General features: G+C 37.3%; 2 protein-coding genes, 1 non-coding gene and 1 pseudogene across 3 annotated transcripts in view; 3 read left to right on the forward strand and 1 right to left on the reverse strand.

Moving 5' to 3' along the window:
- Positions 1–917: 917 nt before the first annotated feature.
- On the forward strand, positions 918–7,806 carry CRYBA1 (crystallin beta A1). The gene is made up of 6 exons (XM_006925026.2): positions 918–953; positions 2,679–2,743; positions 3,750–3,868; positions 5,064–5,205; positions 6,620–6,762; positions 7,199–7,806. Exons 1-6 carry the CDS (start codon positions 923–925, stop codon positions 7,344–7,346), a joined length of 648 nt encoding a protein of 215 aa, XP_006925088.1. The 5' UTR covers positions 918–922; the 3' UTR covers positions 7,347–7,806.
- LOC112473381 lies at positions 1,735–1,850 on the forward strand (annotated as a pseudogene).
- A 30-nt stretch (positions 7,807–7,836) lies between the features above and the next one.
- Positions 7,837–7,955, forward strand: LOC112473213. Its single transcript, XR_003043976.1, has one exon. It is a non-coding gene; the product is annotated as a 5S ribosomal RNA (ribosomal RNA).
- Positions 7,956–8,600: 645 nt separating this feature from the next.
- The window catches only part of NUFIP2 (NUFIP2, FMR1 interacting protein 2), a 28,188-nt gene continuing 17,377 nt past the window's right edge, over positions 8,601–19,411 (reverse strand). Inside the window, exons 3-4 of the mRNA XM_006925027.3 lie at positions 19,166–19,198; positions 8,601–17,109 (exon numbers count right to left, since the gene is read on the reverse strand). Coding sequence (XP_006925089.1) covers positions 17,057–17,109; positions 19,166–19,198 — 86 coding nt within the window. The 3' untranslated portion in view covers positions 8,601–17,056. The remainder of the gene's footprint in view (positions 17,110–19,165; positions 19,199–19,411) is intronic.

Raw genomic sequence — 19,411 nt, forward strand, 5'->3', positions numbered from 1 at the left:
CAGGTGTTGAGAGAGGCTGAGTAACTTGCTCAATCACCCAGGCAGGGGGGCTGGGATTTGAATCCGCACCTGCCAGGCTCAAAGCCCTCCCCATTCACTGCACCCTCCTACTTCTCACAGTAGCTGAGATCCTCCCCTTCAGGGCTCCTGGGTAAGCCCACAATTCCCCTACACTACCATCAGCAAGTGCCCTGGCATTTCAAAGAGAAATAATTTTACCCTTTAGGGTACTATAGGTATAGTACCTTGTGCCTGTGAGACCGCCAAGGTCCTAAAGCAGTATATTAAAAACCAAAAAAGTTTCATTGACTCCAAATTCTAAAAAGAAAACTGCAAAATTAAAATGAATAAATATTTAATAAAATAGCTGCAGAGGTTCATGGCTACTAGTCAACTGTAATCGAATTTAACTCTTACATATTTATATATAAATATAGTATAACAAAGATTCCCAAGAACAGAGTGAACAATTTTTTTTCTTAATCAAGTTCAGAATTGTAATAATCCTTCACATTTTTTAACAATGACAAAAAAATACGTTTTCTATATGGGAAGCGAGGTGCAATTTGATGTGTTCACTGTGACACAGGGTCTTAGGAAGGTCCTGGGGTGGCATGAGGAATCTGGAGGATAGTGGACAAACACTCACGCAGAGACCTGTGCTCACCTCCCAGCTGCTCTGAGATCAAGATCACAGCAAGGCCTGCAGCCGCCAGCCTCGCCCACAGCAGTGGGGCCTCTCTGGATTTCTGTTTCCCTAGTTTAAACAAAGGCCTGAGGGATGCCTGCCCAGCAAGCTGAGCCACCAAAGCTCTAGGGATCAGGGGGAACAAAAGCAGAGGGAAAGAAGAGTGCTGACAGGGCCAGAGGCCATCAGTCTGCAGGGCTATAAAGAGCAGGGCCACAGAGAAAGTGGCACCAGATGGAGACCCAGACTGTGCAGCAGGAGCTGGGTGAGTAAGGTCCTAAGGGGTGCTCTGGCCCTTCCTTTCTTTCTCCTGCAGAGACATGCCCAGGAGAGGGTCTAGTTTTCCTGCCTTGTGGTCAGAGTCTCCTACGATGAGGTAGAAAAGTGGAGAACTCTGTGGGGAGGCAACCTTCTCTTGTCACCCCAACAGGAGACACTTATGAACCTTAAGTCATAGGCTGGAGAGATTGGCAGAGGGATTGAGAGAACATCACTGGGAAAAGTTTCTTTCTCTCTCCAAACTGCTATTTAGCTTAAATGGCAATAACCACTGCCCTAGAAGTCATGGCTGGGAGGGGGAAGGGGGTCTCAAGAAATAACAGCCTCCTGGGGTATAGGGAGAAGGTATGAAGGGTAGGAGCTGGGAAATGCTTGTTCAGAGGTTTAGAATGGAAAGATATATTATAGAATTTACACCATCAGTCCCTGGGCCTGATAGCAGCCAGAGAAAAGGGCCATGAATGGCTGTTCTGAGTCAAGAAACCTGATGCACCCCTTCTTGACTTCTTTCTTCCCTTCCTCCCCCGTCTCTCTCACCTTATCTTTCCCTTCTTTACTCTTCCTACCATCTTTTCTGTCTACCTAATCTATGAGCTTCAGTATGTAAAATGGGGATAATGATAGTATTTATCTTACATGCTCGTTGTGAAGATTAAATGTATTAATACATGTAGAAGATGTGGTTCTATAGTGTAGCGGTTAGCGTGTCTGCTTTACACGCAGAAGGTCCTGGGTTCGCGCCTCAGTGGAACCGCAGTCCATGCATGGTCTACAGTCATGCCACATTGAACAAGCCTGATGTCTGATCTCGGAAGCTAAGCAGTGTCAGGCCTGGTTAGTACTTGGATGGGAGACCACTTAAGAAGACCAGGTGCTGTAGGTATAAAAAAAATAATTAAAAAAAATACATGTAGAGCATTTAGAACAGGGCCTGGCATAGAGTGATCTATTGTTAAATGTTAGCTATTTACTAACCTCTTTTCTTCCTCTTTTTCCTTTAATAAGTCTTTTTCAACTGCACCCATCCCCCCACTTCCAATTCACCACTGCTCCAACATGGACCCAGCTTGGTGCTACATCACTCGGGAGACCAGGGTCCTGCCATTGAGATACTCGCCAGGACACATTCAGTAGGAACACATATCAGTACCGTGACGAGTGCTAGAAATCAGGAAAGAAAGCAAGTCACTGCGGGCTGGGGAAAGCAACAAAGTCTCTCTGAGGAAGGAAGGCCAAAGCTGGGTAGGTCCAGAAGACAGAGAAGTAGGGAAGGAATGGTAGCATGGCGATGCACCACTGGTTAGTTTGAGGGCTGTGAGGATCTTGGTGAGGGCGAGACTACACACTGGTAATATAAGGGGTAACAATTAGATGGTTGCCAAGGAGTTTATATTGGGGTATGTGAGACTGAGGCAATGCTGCCACCTGTAGGGGGTGCCTGGAGGTAGGCAAGAGGACAAGAGCTACATTTATCAAGGGGTCACCATGACTGTGCAGTGCTTTATCTGCATTATTGCTTCTAATCCTTACAATAAATCTGCACATAGAAGCTTTACTGATGGAAGACAATTGAGATTCAGCTAGTGAAAGGCAGAGCCAGGATCCCAACCAAAGTCAATTGGACTTCAAACCTCCTTTACTTTCCCCTATGCTCCACCACCTCGTCCCCCATCCCAAAGGCCATGTCATTAGTGTGTGTTCTGTCTTCTAGAAACCCTTCCAACCACCAAGATGGCTCAAACCAACCCCATGCCAGGGTCCGTGGGGCCATGGAAGGTAAGCTCACCCCCATCATATGGAAAATTGAGAATTCCAGCAGAGCAGGGGGTGAGATGCTGCCACAAAGCAGGCTGTGCTTTTCCATGGGACAGTGACCGACCAATAAAACACCAGTTTGCAGGGGAAGAATCCAATCAAGGTCCAGATGCTCTCGCAGGAAGGATCTCTCACGATGTCCCATTTAGACAGAAGAAGGATGACCCTGGAAGCCCATGATGGGTGGGATATGACATCTAGTTTTCTAGTTCAATGCTCCTCTACACTGTTAAAATCATCTTAAAGTAGAGCAGCCCAGAATGGATTATTCCATGGAGAAACTGAGGGCCCAGAAATGAAGAGAGATTTGCCGGCAGGTCCCAAATAAGTGATAGGATCCAGATCTCCTGACTCGCATCCTGAAGTTGGTCGTAACCATTGCCTGAAGTGGCCGATCCTCAGGCTTTTCATTGTTTTTCCCAACACTCTTACCCTCTTCATTGAGTCAACTTTGAGGGCAGCTTACAGCTTTGGGACTTGCCCTCTAGTCAGGTTTAAGAGCCAAGTTCTAGTTCAGGGTATAAAAGGGATTCATTACAACTCTTTCTATACCTTAAGTTTCTATAGCAAGTGTGGCTGGAGAAGCTAAGAAATAATCCACAGGGAGCCCTGGGACTCCCAGAATCCTGGCTCCTGGGTCACACTTATGTAGGAAGCATGGTGAATAAATTCATGAGTCCTTGGTCTGTCCAATGGGTCAGCTATCATCCATGGCAGACCATTCCGATCATAAACTAGTCTCCCACACCTCATCCTTAGCCTGGGCATGTTAACACCACCAAACAGTGGTATTCAAATCCCTTCTTACTTACGCTGTCTATACTGGCAGAGACCTCATCAGGCATCCTGGGCTACAGCTAGTGATAGAAAACACAGGGTCAGACACAAGCTAAATTTTTTACCAGGTCGTCTGTTCTTCCCGATGTACCACATTCTTGCTCTATTTTCCTATTCAATCCCATTTCAGATAACCATCTATGACCAGGAGAACTTCCAGGGCAAGAGGATGGAGTTTACAAGCTCCTGCCCAAATGTCTCTGAGCGCAGTTTTGATAATGTTCGATCTCTCAAGGTGGAATGTGGCGCGTGAGTATGGACCTCAGTAGAACCTCAGGCCCCTTATTTCCAGTCCCTTCAGACATGGGACTATAAAGGTAGAGATTGGAGAAGAAAGATGTTCCCCCAGACTCTAATCATTTGTGAGAGAGGCCTCCATACTGATGTAATCTTAAAAGAGATCGCTACATGTGTAATTTAGTAACTCAAAGTTAGAAGAAACAGGAGGTTTTTAGTGGCTTGGTACTAGATTTGAGGGGAATTAAAGAAATATACACCATGGCATAGGGCAGTGACAATAATTAAATCTGTACTTCTGGAGCCCATAGGCTGTTACTTAGGATTCTCTCAGAACAGCCACAAGACCCTTGATCTTTTCTTGCCTGTAGAGAATAGAGAGGTAACTGTCAAACTGCAGCCTCTTTATAGCTAATTCCCCTCCTGCATATCCCAGAGCAGACACCACTAGTTGATTTCTCTGTGTAAAAAGGAGCTCAACACCAGGACTTGAAAGCCATATTGGTTCATCGTAAGTCTTCCAAGACTTACTTTGTCTTCTGACTCTTGGTAGGGTAGTTGAGGCCTTTATCATCAGTCCAGAAAACACAGAAGAAAGGACTCTCCTTTGTCCAACTGGCTTTGCAGGTGGATAGGCTTCTACAAGTTGCTCACCGCCACAATTGAGTTCTTTAACCCTTTAAAAGGAGTAATACTTTAAGAGACCTGGTTGTGAAAAATTCACCTGAGGTGTTTTAATAAATAAGGTATAGGTATATGACAGCAGGAGAAAGAAACAAGAGACTGGCAATCCATCAGCTGCCTATTCATCCCTTTGCTTCCTTAGGAAGAAGCCAATAGGTTTGGCTAGAGCCAAAGCAATAGTCAGTCACTTTACCCTGAACCTGGAGCTCCAAGTAGAGAATAAGGTAACTTGGAGAGAAAGGAAATATAACTTTAGACTGACTGCTAATACTTATTACTCAGGCCAGTGAAGTAGACCCTTGCAGTAGATAATCCCAAAACAAAGATCACATTTACAAACTTGCTTAGTGCAGCTGCCAGCTCATTCTCCACCTTTTGAGATAAATGTGTTACTTGTATGGCTCTATTGGAATTGGCTTGATATGTTACCCTGCTATTAACACCTAAAACAAAAGATGCCTTTTCCATGAGGACACATAGGCTCTGAACACTGCGAACAAATGCCACTACTTGTCTTTGGCAGCTGGATTGGTTATGAGCATACCAGCTTCTGTGGGCAACAGTTTATCCTGGAGAGAGGAGAATACCCTCGCTGGGATGCCTGGAGTGGGAGTAATGCCTACCACATTGAGCGCCTCATGTCTTTCCGCCCCATCTGTTCAGCTGTGAGTCTCTGAAATTTTCACTTCTGTGCATGTGGGGAATGGGGCAAAAGAGGGTGCATATAGACTGACACGTTACTTATCAGTTATGCTGAAATGTGGCAGGAAGAAAGATAAAAATAAAAGAAAAAAACACTGCCTCCTCTGCTTCTAAGACTGTCATTTGATTTTCCTCTACTAGATGGTATTTTGATTAAGCTAGACGTAAAGGCCTCCTTATAGGTGGCAGGAAGTGGATACTCAAGAGCCCAGACTATCAAAAATGCAAAGGATAACTAGTGAGAGGACTTACTTTGTAGTGAAAAGTAAATCCTTGACCAGTTAAATTTCAACCCGTGTAACATTTTGCTGAGAAACAGGGTATTATTGAAGTTATCTTCAGTAAGTGGGATGACTAAAGAAATAGGCAAGTCTTCCAGTGTCTCTTATATTTGATTCATAATAACCTTGTTTCTAAAACTAAGCATTATTCAATTCTACATTAGATGAGAATGCTTCTAAGCTCTTTAGAGAGTTCAAGCAGAAGCAAGATGATCTTCAAGAGTTTGTTGAAAATGATCTCTATATTAGGAAACAATTTTTCCAAATATTAGTCTACATCATGTGATTTTTCTCATGATTTTAGTTGTTAATAATCTCACCTTAAAGTCCTACCAAAATTCAAGGAGTGAAGGTACCCTGAACAGTTATATATAAAAAGTACTGACCTATCTGGATGTTTTCATTTCACTTTAACTTCACATTTTCTCTCTAAGGTAGAATTTACACATAATAAGATGCACAGATCCTAAATGTACATGCTAATGAGTTTTGAAAAATATGTACACCCATGTAACCAACACCCGACTCAGAGATAGAACATTTCCCTTACCCCATAAAGTTCCCTTTCCAGTCAATTGCTCTTCCCTATGTTCTATCACCAGGACTAGTTTTGACTGTTTTTTTTTTTTTTTTTGTACTTCATACAGGTTAGTCTTTACCTTCTTAATGCATGTATAGTATTCACATCCCCTACTGGTCTTTAGGTTATTTCCAATACCATGCACACACACACAGGCTTACTTGTCCTATTAATTTGTGGGATCGTTTTCCAAATTAGTGAATATTAATCCCTTGGTTGGCTATGTATTGCAAGTATTTTTTTCTGCTCTTATATTTTCATTAGTCTTTCATGTTTCAAAGTACTATATCAATTTTTTGTACATTTTAAATGTTGTATTAAATTGGATTAAACAGGATTATGGGTAAAATTTTTCTTATAAATCTCTGTATTGCCTGAAATATTTTTATAATCAAGATCATGTACTTCCTTCTGTAAAACAGGAGTGTTTTGATTTTGAAAAAAATGGTAATTATAAAATTAAGATAGCCATAACGCTTGTACTAAACTTAAAAAAAAAAAAATTCTGGGTTACAGAATCATAAGGAGTCCAAGATTACCATCTTTGAGAAAGAAAACTTTATTGGACGCCAGTGGGAGATCTGTGATGACTACCCCTCCTTACAAGCCATGGGTTGGTTCAACAACGAAGTTGGTTCCATGAAGATACAGTGTGGGGCGTAAGTGCGAAAACAGGGTTGGAGCACATTTCAGAATAACTCTTGTAGGTGTAAACCTTGTGACTATTAATGTATCAATGGTCATGTCTTATCAAATTTCATACATTAACATCACATTGGTATGGCTGTCAGTCTAGTTATTAGTAATTCTGAATCTTGAATTCTTGGTACCAACTACCACTTAAGGTCAGTTTTTTCTCCCCCATAACAGACTTCTATGGAACCATTTATGTTGACTACTCTTACACCTTTTTTCATGATCAAGGTTAATTTTCAATTCACTGTAGCCATATCATGCTCACAAGCGGTGCCTGGCACATTTTCTAAGCCTAAAAGTATTCTGTACCAATTGCGTTGAGGAAAGAGGATCCAGTTTGGGGGTGTTGATCACATTCCTAACTGGTTTTAACAATCCAATGTGCTTTGGATTTTCTAGCTGGGTTTGCTACCAGTATCCTGGATACCGTGGCTATCAGTATATCTTGGAATGTGACCATCATGGAGGAGACTATAAACACTGGAGAGAGTGGGGTTCTCATGCCCAGACTTCCCAGATTCAATCAATTCGCCGTATCCAACAGTAGTGGATAAAAAGCTCCAAGAGAATTTCTCAAGCATGAGACCTTGCTAAACAATCTAGAATGAGTTTTATGTTCTACTCAGACATTGCTTCCAAATGTTAGCTGCTGAAATCTACAATAAATGTCATTTAAAAAAAAAAAAAAGTTGCAGGCTGAATTAACTACCATGTTTTACATAAATTACAGTTAAGTGGGTGAGAATTTTTAAAGACAATCTGTAGTAAACCTCAAATTCCTTTGTATACTTTAAAGTCACTTACGAGGCCAAGAACAAGTATTCCCTATCTCAAATAACATTAAACATATAACCCAAATGTATCAGTCTATATAGTGACACACTTTTGGTAATTGTTTTTGCATCTTTTCTCCTCATCCTCTACTCTAATAACGTTGACGTCTGCATTTTTTATCTTGCGACAAATCGATGCTAAGCAAACTTAGGAAGTTTCTCAAATATGCATCGCCATATATTTCTACATAAAAGTTATGAATAGTCTACGGCCATGCTACCCTGAACATGCCCGATCCCATCTGATCTCAGAAGCTAAGCAGGGTTGGGCCTGGTTAGTACTTGGATGGGAGACCACCTAGGAAGACCAGGTGCTGTAGGTGTGTAAAAAAAAAAAAAAGCTATGAATAAATCCAGAATCTTGGCAACTTACGAGTTGCTTAATTGCTTAGCTCAACTTTGGTTTCTTATTTCAACTGGAAGAACATAAGGCTCAATGTCAGGCAAAAAGGGAGGACAGCTGCTCTCACAGTTAACTTTTCAATAAACATGCCATTTCTAAGCAAATTAATAACCTGTTTACCCTAGACCTATAGAATCAGACTTTCTGGGGGTAGGGCCTAGAATTGTATGTTAAACAAAGTTGCCAGGTGATTTTTTTTTTCATGCACATGGCTCTGTATTCAGACTACTGGTGTTCAAATATTGACTTTTTCATGTTAACCAGGTGACCTTCAGCAAGTCAATTAACCTAAGACTCATATAATCTTAATAGGGGAGCATAAAAACACACCTAACTCTTAGAGTTGCTGTGAATAAATGAGACATCCATGCAGAGAGCTTAGCATGGTGCCTGGAAGTATCTTAGCACTTACAAAAAAAACCCATGACATATGACCATGGTACATTTAAGACTTAAATTTATACATTTGACTCGTTGAAAATATACCATTATCAATATCACAATATTGACTTAGTTTTCAGTAATTGGTTAATTAAAGCACACAAAAGATAACACAAACACCTCAGAAACTTTAAATTTTTTTATTCAACAATGTACACTTATTGTCTCTTAATTTGATCTACAAATTTCTCAATTTTTTTTCTGGTAAAATAAGTAAATCTGGGTATGGATGTAGTGTTTGTAATTTATATTTTTAAAACACTGAACATGAAGTAAGACATCAATAAAGGAAGATCATCACGTACCGACACTTCCTCAGAATCCATGACATCAGAAACAGCTATGGCAAATACTTAAGCATTTAGCAAAAGGGTAAATTTCTGGCCACTGTTCTTTTACCTAAAAAAGGCCTTTTTGACTGGGCAAAACAAATACTGGAAAAATTTTAACTGGGAGAGGGAAGGAAAAACATCCTCTAACATAATTGTAGTCCACTAATTATCCTTTCCCCTAGATTAAGAGGTAACTCAGCTCCTAAATGCCAATGCACACAAGACACAGAAATTACTTTGCTCCTTCAAATGTGTTCTAGACTGAATATAAGTGAACTACTTACTTGCAGATTCTGAGTAGTAGCCATAACCACCTAAGATGATGCTACATCCCTACATTTATGCCTTTTAAGGCCATGCATTATAGGCAACCTTTTGAGTCTTGACTAGTTAAGATTTAGTTTTTAACTGTCACTTTCAGTGAAGATACAGGATTTTGCTGTGTTTTCAAAGTCAACACACATCAAGAGCACACTCGATGACAGAGAAGTAACCCTCTTCTACACATAGGAAAAAGCTATAAAACAAATTTCTTTTATATCTAGAAGCATGGGAAAAATATCATGAGTATTATCTTCTATTTAAACTTATTAGCCTCTTCTACAAAGGTCCTGAAGAGATTATAAAACAATCTTTTAAAAATGACTGACAAAACCTGGCCAGTACATCTACACAATCTTTTAAGCACACATACATGTGAAGTAAGGCTATTTAGTACATGCAGACTGCAGCAATTTCACCGAATTTGCCCAAATTCTACACTTGTTCTAATTGGGCATTTTTTAAAAGACACATATTATCTTTAAAACAAGCTGTGCTTAGATCTTTAAACAACCTAATGATTATAATCTCAAGTCAACCGTTCATTTATTAAACTAAATTTATACTAAAGTGATCATGGTAAAAAGGTTATCCTCCTTTAAACCAAATTTAAGTCATAAAATTGTCACAGAACTCCATGTGGCAAAGGACCTTCCTTCATTTCACTTTGAATTACTTCCCATTTCTATTTGATCAAATAAACCAAAAATTTCACTGAGGAAGTAGAGCATCCAACAGTTTGTAAAACTGATGAAACTGCCCTCTTTCAAGAAAAGCCCTTTAGTAGATACAAGTCAAGCTCTCATTTAAACTGGTTTACTAAAAAGGTGTCAGTTTTCTTTTCTAGCTCCACTCATGAGCTAGCTCAGAACTGTAACTTTGAGCTAAGTTTCTAAAGATGGTGATGCTAAGAACAGCAAATAAGGATAGGTCACTTTTGGTAATGACACACAAATTAAACTTTCAAAACATGTGCATAGCTTTATTCATCTACTTAGACCTAACCTTTTCATGGAGCTTCAGCAAAATTCTAGTGTGCAAAATGCATTTCTAAAACGTAATGCAAGCAAAGCTTTTCACATTTATACTGCAGGAAATACAGAGAAACTAACAAGTCACATTAGGGAGAGTTCAGATCTTTTTTTTAATGACAAGAATTGCACAGTTCATTATTTTGAGACAATTGTTGCAGACATAAGTATTTAAAATTTTCTAGGCAAGGTGCTTTAACAATAAAAAACTTGTTGAAAGAGCCAATAACTTGGATCATAGCTCACATAGAATTCCAAATTAAAGCGGACTCCATTATCTCCCTAGATTTTGCAAACAATGCTTTTTATAACACTTTTTTAAACAACACTAAAGGAAACAGCAAGCTAAAATTTTTTTCAAAGCACACAAGAAATGGTGTCATCACATTACTTGAAGAAGGTGCTGAGAGGGAAGGGAAAGGAAGTGAAGAATCCTTTTACTATTTCCCACTACAGAACAGCCACTAACGGACTACAAACGAAAAGAAACAACAAAAAAGTAAATTAAATCATTTCCCCAGTTTATAAAATAGTTCCAGTTTGTGACAAGATCTGTAACTTTAAACAGAGAGCACCAGTGGGCGATAGAATGAGCATTTCATACTGCATAAAAATTAGTGAGGTGGTAAGAACCATTAACTATCTCAGGCATTACTACATGGCCTTTCCAATGTTTATTTTTTTAATATACATGCAAGGCACATTGATATAAAAATAGATCTCTGGCCAACAAATATATTAAATAAGCAAATTAAAATTTTGGCTTTGCATTATTGGCAACATCAAAATATAACCAGATAGCTTTGGACCACGTATCTTTCTCATACTTCACCCCATTTGGTGTTTTCTTCCTCCATTATTTTGGGTTCAATCTCCTTAAAGTTTGGGTATGTGCTTGAGAAATGACTTTCCTCTTGTTAAGTAGCATTCCTACTATATTTAACTTTGCTAAGTAAAAATATACTAGAGAAGCGGAATAGTTGAAATTGATTCGATTAAAATAAATCTGATTGGCTTAGGGTAGCACTATTTCTTCTGTATACAAACAAAAAAATAAGTCCCCAGCTTATATAAGTAGACAATTGTTTTCTTCCTAAAATAGATTAGCAACAAACCAAGGATACCACTTGCATTAAGCCATTCTTCCCAGCTCCTTTTTTTGAGGCAGAGAGGAATTAATAAAAACAAAACTAAGAATTAAAAAATTTTTCAGTAGTAGAAGACATTTTAAGGCCAAAAAGTATACTAACAGAATTTTTAATTTCCTAAATTATTGTCCTTGATAGGCCAATACCATAAAGTTATTTGTACTGATTCCCTCCCAAAGAGAATTTTTAATTCACTCACTTTTGTTAGTGGCTGTGCTACAGGAAATGTATCAAAGCAACCAATAAATGTATGGTATATAGTAATGTAAAAAGTGCATCACATTCTTGATTTTCAGTTTCTCATAGCAGCAGCAGGATTAATCTAAGACAGAAAAGTTGTATTTTCATCCTAAAAATGCAACAATACCTAATGAATTATCTTCAAGATCATGAAAGAATCCTCTTCTATAGAGGATAAATGAAAGAGTAATAATAAACAGGGGCAAACTAAAGGCATCCATTCATATTTACAGATTAAAACCTTGTTTGTTAACACAAATCTTTACATCTAGCAAAAGAAGTATTTTAAGAATAAAGCAGACATTGCTAAAACAGTATCCATTTTTGGAGCCTTGTTTAGCACCTGAGGAAAAAGGATAAATGGAAAGCTATATAATTTACCTCAAGTTCGTTTGTTGGTCTGTAGAATAAAACTTCGATATACAACAAAAGTGAAACTGAAATGAAAAATGTTTGTAGCTATTTTAATAAGGCTGTAGAAAAGGGTTACTGCATTGGAAAAATGTTTGTAGCTATTTTAATAAGGCTGTAGAAAAGGGATACTGCAGTATTATAAAATGGCTTTAGAACTGTGGACATAAACAAAATTGTATGGTAAAATAGGGAAGTCCGAATCAACAATCCCATCACAATCCCATCACGTGAGGATAGCTGTTCCATAGGTTTCTAGCTCATAACTGCTATTTGACACTCCTAGTAATGCAAAATCAACATACCACTCATGTTTCACTGGGTGTTTTGATTATGCAGACAATTTAAAACACTATTTATTCATAAGACCTTTCTTGAGCAGCAAAACCGTGTGAAATTTAAAACTCATTAAAGCAGTTTTTTGAGTGGAGCCAATGATTCATCATTCTTTAAATTAACTCAGGTGTATATCTGGTTCTCATACATCTGAACAGATTTAAATATATTTAAAAAGAAATTTGAAATGATACTCAAAGCCCACCTTTTATCATAAAGGAATCCTGGTACTATCCATTAATTCCATTAATAAAAATAGCATCAGCATTAAGGATAACCTATGTGTCTCTGCAAACTTAGGGCAGCTATTATACTTTTAGTCGTGTCCTTTGCTGCATTCCTTTAAACAAATATGAATACTTTTTTGGGGTGAGATAACAATCCTACTCTTTCAAAATCCAGCAGTTAAGTAGAACCTAATAAAAGACAATGCCTGATTAGAATCTACCTCAACTTAGTATAGCATCAACATACCTCATCACAAAAACTATTGTCCAAAATATGTATTTGTCCCACTTATATGGTCTGTTTTGCACAGTTAGCATAGGTTTATACAAGAGGGATCATGTGTTATTTGAGAATATGGTCCAGTGGTATAACTATATTCATAATCCCTGGAAATGAGACTTAATTTCTCTAAATAAGAAAGCCGTGAAAGAATGACTCCTTCTTATTTAGCAGAATTTAAAATCAAGTAAAGTTCTCTCACGGATTTCATAAGCCTGTGGCCATTTGGTACATGACATACAACTTCACACTAAAAGGCTTTTTCATGTTTAAAAAAGTTTACAACGAAAGGTAAACTATTTGATGCCTCTGACTGGGTTAGCAACAAGCCTAACGACCAAGTATGAAACTACTGCTGCCATGTAATGTTTTGTGAATAAACATATCTTGTATAATGGACAACACTCATAACTGAGATTTGTTATATTTTCCCTAAAAACTGTTATTTGAAAAAACAATGCAGCACTTTTTTTCCTTAATAAAGTTTTTGCAGATTCTGAGTGATGACTAGGTAAGCAGATGATTAAGGAGAACAGCAAAATTCTAAAATGGAGAGAACCTCTCCAGCCATTTATTTCGAGGGGGAAAAAAACTGGCATTAACAAATTCTTAGTTATTATCTATCCCCTCCTAGAAAGCAGAGGAAGAAGGATTAAAACTACAGATGCTGTAAATACACTTTATGTGAAAGTTCATTACTAGGAGGTCAGGGGAAAGGCTATGCAATTAACTACAGTTCAGCAAAGTGGGAGTGAATAGCGAGAAAGATAAATACACCCTGTCTTTTGTGGGGAAGGGAAATTATTCAAGACATCTACAAGAGTGGTATGTGACACAGAAGCCTACAATTAAGACAAATTTAAAAAGAAATCTTCACCCATAATTAGTATCTTCATAGCTATTAAAAAAATAGGTCATGATTTCATTCTTAGTGCCATTTTTCAAATACTACCCTTTAAAAAGGATTAAAACCACCTGACTTTATTCTGTGTAATGAAAACAAATGGCACAAAATAAATACAAGTTCATTCTTTGAATACTAATATAATGTCTTACACACATTCATTTACTAATTTTTAATATCTCCTTTCCCTCACACACAAGCACTCCACACACACACAGACACACACCTTTTTCAGTCTTTATAATGGAGGGATGTTAAAAATCCCCTCGACTGTATTTGGTTTATGCTACAGTACTAATACTCTGAGTTGAAGGAAAATTCTTTATACCAAACAATAACACATTAATGTTATTTAAATGTGCTAAATTAATCACAGCTGAAGTTTAGAAGCTTACACAAAAATAATCAGAAAACAGATCAACTCTTAAGATTTTTTTTTAATAAGTGCTCTGTAAAGAATTGTGTGAGGACCTAAGGAGAAAGATTGCGACAAGTAGGGAGTTAAGTGTTACCAAACAGCACAAAAAAAATATCTGTCCCAAAGTCCTGCTTGTACCTAGGCAATTAAGTCCATTAACCCAATGCCCCCAAAATACTGACAGTTAATATTATGGGGCACTGGGTTCCCAGAAGGTTAAGAGACATTCCTAATTCTATACCTCTAACCATATAATCAAGGAAATTTCGGTGGAGAAATCAAAGTGAAATGTTGCATTGTTTCAGTTAGAAGTGAGACTCTCAAAAACCTTTGGACAGAGAAGGGATACATTCTCTTTTTGGCTTCTCTAAACATGGAGGCCTGAGGAATATGGAAAGGAAGTAGAAAAGCAACAACAGCTTTCGAGATAGTTTGTAAGTGTTGATTTAAAAGCCCAATTCAGATGGGGCTGGGTTTTTTTTTGTTTTGTTGTTGTTGTTCTTCCTTTTTAAATATATAGTCATTCAACCTCTGTATGTCACAAACCCAGAAAGTTTCTTGTGAGTTGTGAGACAGAAGAGCTTTAAAACTCCAGGAAAGCAGAATGGACATTTAAAAAAAGGATGGGGCACAAGAGTAGGGGTGGGGTTGGAATCTGGCCCTAAGGCGACAAGTGGTTACACAAGGCAATTGAACACACAGCAGAACTTTAAAACCTATAAAACAAACTGGAGCCTTTTTTTTCCTTTAATCAACCTTATATCTTTTTTTTTTTAACTTTTTGAAAATTTTTATTTAAAAAAAAAAAAACACAAAAACACAGACTTCTTTCACTTCAGTATGTGGTATGTTGCATTTTCCAGTTTGTTCAATGCTTTAAAGCTCAAGGATGCCTCTGCTTTCAATTGTACATGGGCCTGAAGCATCCTAGCTTTTGGCAAGCAGGCAGGAGACTCAACAAAAATCAAAATAGGAACAAGGCAGACTAAATGCAGGGCACATCTGTAAACATATTATACATTTGAAAATTACAATATCAGTAAAAGTGATACAGTTTACAGGTGAAATGAAACTATCTGGAACTGGCCTACCACAAGTTTCTGAACCTGGACTGATACAATAAGTTATTTTTTATATATATATATATATATATTATGTATAAAAAATTTTGTTTACATCAAGTGGAATTGGCAATCCATGCTTATACTTTTAAAATCTAAGCAGGGCAGAAATCCAGACGATAAAGATGTTTTCTCTATTCTATGTTGAGTCCAACAGCTTCCTTCACAAACTACTTGTTAAAAGCCTCAAATAGTCAACAAAACAAGAAAACTCATCCATACTACAGTCGCTCAAAACCGGACATTTCTTAAGCAAAGGGGTTGAGCAAAAGTAGTTACTTTCTCCCCAAATACCCCAGGGGATCCAGTCTACTTTTATTAGAAGACTACACCTCTCTCTATAAATGCCCAGCTATTTTAACCTGTATTTGACATACATGGATATACTAATTTCTGTGTGTGTGATGTGACGCTATTTCAGGCCAGAGAACTTGTTTTTATGCCACTAACATCACCCAATCTTAAATTGGACCCTTCATTTCTTCACACACACAATAAACTTATTTTAGCATGCTATATACAAGCTGCAGTGCAACAGGATGGCAATGTGATGATGATACAGGGCTAATGCTCTTCTCTGCCCAAAAGAAAATTTCCAGAATTTCACATTATTTTCCTTAAAAAAACCATTTTGCTCTAGTTATAAAATATATTTATTAAGATATAATTAGAAGCTAATAAGCTCAGAAGTATAGTTTGCATGAAAACACACCTTCTATAGGCAGGGTTTATTACCTCCTCACTGGCTAAAAACATGAAAAATTTTTATCATTTTCATGGAATTTTTTCTTCCCCTTTTAGGTATTTCTGAGAAATTAAAAGAGAATTTACAGAAAGGTACAGAAGTTTCTCTTTAGATGTTTGATGAAAAACAATGAAAACAGCACATTTAGTGTTAGTGACAGAGCAAATCTGGAGCACCTACAGTTGAAAAGCAGAATATATTTTTGCTCCCACTTATACATTAAAATATGGGCACAGGAGTATTTTTCCATATGAAATTTCTAAAGCCAATTGTTTGTTCTGTAACTTTTCTTTAAATGACACTCATGGATTCTTCACTTGTTAAAGTCAACATGTAACCAAAGCCAACTGAACTATGTATCACCAACTATTCCAGAATTGTAGAACTTCAATGCCCTCCCCCATCCCCACCCCACAAAAAATAAAAGAAAATATTTCCCCAATACCCCACAGAGGCTGCTTAACTCCTGGCAAGACATGCAAATCATATTCGCTAAAAAAATACACCCCTGCAAACTTCAAGGCATTTATCCAGCATTCTTGCAGGGCTCAAAGTATAACCAAAACATCAAGGGAGGAGTGGGGGAAAATGTTGAATCATTCTGGGTTCCCCCTGATTAGTGTATCACTTTAGTCACAGAACAAGATACAGAGATCTTAAGTGGATTTGCCTTTCCAGTGGGTCATTTGTTGCCCAAGTTGATGACAGCAGGAACTTTAGAACCACGCTTGTTAACAAGTCTGTATTCATTAACCGCTTGCATTCACACTTAAAAACAAAAATTAACAAAAGGAAAAAGAAAAACAACTATTCAGTACCGGAGATTAAATAACCATGTGTAGTCTCTTGAAATAAATTTGATTCCTTAAGAAGTCTAATTACTTTCAGTTGCCTTTTTTTAAATAACTATATATATATATGTATATATATATATGTATATATTATCCTGTGATTCTACTTATGGTTCCTCTGCTGCGTTGAAGATCTAGGAGCATAAAAGCCTTGTGTCCCCCATGAACGGTGGCTCTAATGCTGCAGGAAGGTTACAAATAGGCAGTCTGGTCCTTCATTGATCTGGACTATCCATGGCTTCATTGTAAGTGATTATCCTTTTGGGATCTGGAGAGAAGGTTAAAAAATAAATACATAAATAAAAATAAGGTCTAAAATTCCCAAATATCCATGATCCAATAACAAATCTCAAATAACCATCATTTAACCTGAATGAAAATACAATTTAAAGACCATTTCTTCTTTGTATTAACACATGTGTGATCCACTTTTCTCAACCCAATAGTTCAGAATCCCAAAAGACTCCTAGCAACAGGGTCCTCTAGCCAATGAGGACTCCTAGAGATTAGAGAGCTTAGTTAACAAGGGTTTTTGTGTTTTTCCTGATCATAATAATACATTTGAAAAAACAGACCAAAAAAAAAAAAAAAAAAGATTAAATCATCCAATAAAAAAACAAACACTTGGATTTATTTTTTGTTCTTCTCAGCAAAATGAAGTCGAATTTTATTTTAACCAGTGTAGACTGCCTAGTAAGGAACTGCTCAAGTAACACCTATCACCAAAAACTTCAGGTTAATTTGGCAAAACTACCAGTTCAGTCCTAATCATGACTTAGGTTCTTCCTTCTTCCTAATTTCCTATAGCACCACCAGCCTTTATTCTCAGAAACAGAAGACCATGGTTCTCCTGGGTTCAAAGTATAAAACAGAGTATGTCTGGGCAAAGACTCCAGTGTTCTCCTAAATTCATATTATTTTTAGCTGTATGCTCCCCTATTCTCAAGAGGCAATGATTTTATTCCATACTATTGCTACTGATAAGTAGATAACAAGAACTTTTTAAAGTGTACATGCTTTAATAAAAAATAGGCAATCAATAAAACCTGTCACCTAATGGAAATATATAAAGGCCTAAAAATAATAATGAAGAACTCAAGCTCACCTAAGCCTGAGAGTCAATCTAATTTAATCCAGAGATAATATCTTTTCAAGGACTACAAGAGCCATCTACTAGCAACCTGCCATGAAGATAATGCTCATTCTTAAATAGTAGCCATTTTACAGTAAAAACAAAGGTCTACTTTTGCAGGATATATTTTCCAGTTTACCTTTCTTTCATGTGTTTGAACAAAAAAGGTACACAGAAAGCAACTCAAAATAATTTAAGAGCTTGCTAGTTACCATCAAGCCACAGCTGTTAGACAAAAAAAAAAAAAAAAGATCTGGCTTAAGAACAAGAACAAGTTGGAAGGAGGAGCAATGTTGGGAAATCGAGGAACCCTACATTCTAGTCCTGCCAGTTTCTAGTTTACATAGTAACCTCTCTGGGCCTCAGTTTCCTCATTTGTAAAATAAGACAGAAGAGAGTTTATAACATTCTTCAAGTTCTAAAATTCTAGGAATTTCACATTCATCCGAGATTCAATCATGTTACTGAACAAAGCAGATGGGAAGTGAGATAGTCGATTACATAGTTCTGAAAGCCCAAATCTCTTAGTGACTATTTCTCCAAACCAACTCTCACTTTGTTGCAGGTATTTCACAACTACATTTTAATATATTTGGAAAGAAGGCACACAATAATTAGGATAACCCAATATCAATTTTTTGAAAATTCTAAATAATCCAAATGTGGATTATCCAGTTCCTCTGCCCTCCTGCTATTCACATCTTGTTTATGGGGGTGGGGTGTATGTGTGAAGGAAGTTAATTTGCTATTCTTTAGATTTTTCAGAATATACAGCCCTAATAAGGTTTCTAAAACAGCTAATATTTTTTTGAACTGTGAATTTCAGTTCTTAGGCAACCTCTCATCTACCAAATATAAAGACCAGCCATAAGTGGAAAGACTTATGTTGATTTCCTAGATGAAAAAATATATGGTCTTACTTTCATAATCAGGGGCAAAAGAAAATGTTCATGTTCTTCATCTAGCAGATAAAGACTACTTTCATACATTCTTTTCACTGACAGTGTTTGTTGTTACCCATCCTTAGCAGTCCTGGTATGGTAGGTAGTGCTTTTTGACTGCAGTTATTAAACAACTCAAAAGACAAAGTCTACTTATTTGGCAGGCCACTATTCACATTATTCCCACACAAAAATAATGTACAGTAATTAGTGATTAATACTAACATTTCAGGTAACCTAACCATTCTTACCTTGCTTCTGCAAATTCCAAACAGATTCCATTTCTGCAAAGGAAAAAGAAAAGATTATTTTATACACTAAATTTTATAGAGCAAAGTTTAAAGCTATGCTTTTCACTTTGAGTTTAAAAACCTACACTGGTAATTGCTATGCTGGAAGTAGGGTTGAAATAGCACAGTTCTATAAAGCTCAGACAAAACAGTTCGTATTTTCATATAATTTTTAAAAATGTCATTCAGATTGCCTTAAGTGTTGAT

This window comes from Pteropus alecto, unplaced genomic scaffold, assembly GCF_000325575.1.
Source record: "Pteropus alecto unplaced genomic scaffold, ASM32557v1 scaffold98, whole genome shotgun sequence".
Classification (NCBI taxonomy): domain Eukaryota; kingdom Metazoa; phylum Chordata; class Mammalia; order Chiroptera; family Pteropodidae; genus Pteropus; species Pteropus alecto.

Excerpts from the sequence above, each read along its gene's own strand:
- CRYBA1 (XM_006925026.2), top strand. The coding sequence starts at position 923 with ATGGAGACCCAGACTGTGCAGCAGGAGCTGG. Across the intron at positions 954-2,678 it reads GACTGTGCAGCAGGAGCTGG|AAACCCTTCCAACCACCAAG; the intron begins GTGAGTAAGGTC and ends TCTGTCTTCTAG. Across the intron at positions 3,869-5,063 it reads CTCAAGGTGGAATGTGGCGC|CTGGATTGGTTATGAGCATA; the intron begins GTGAGTATGGAC and ends TGTCTTTGGCAG.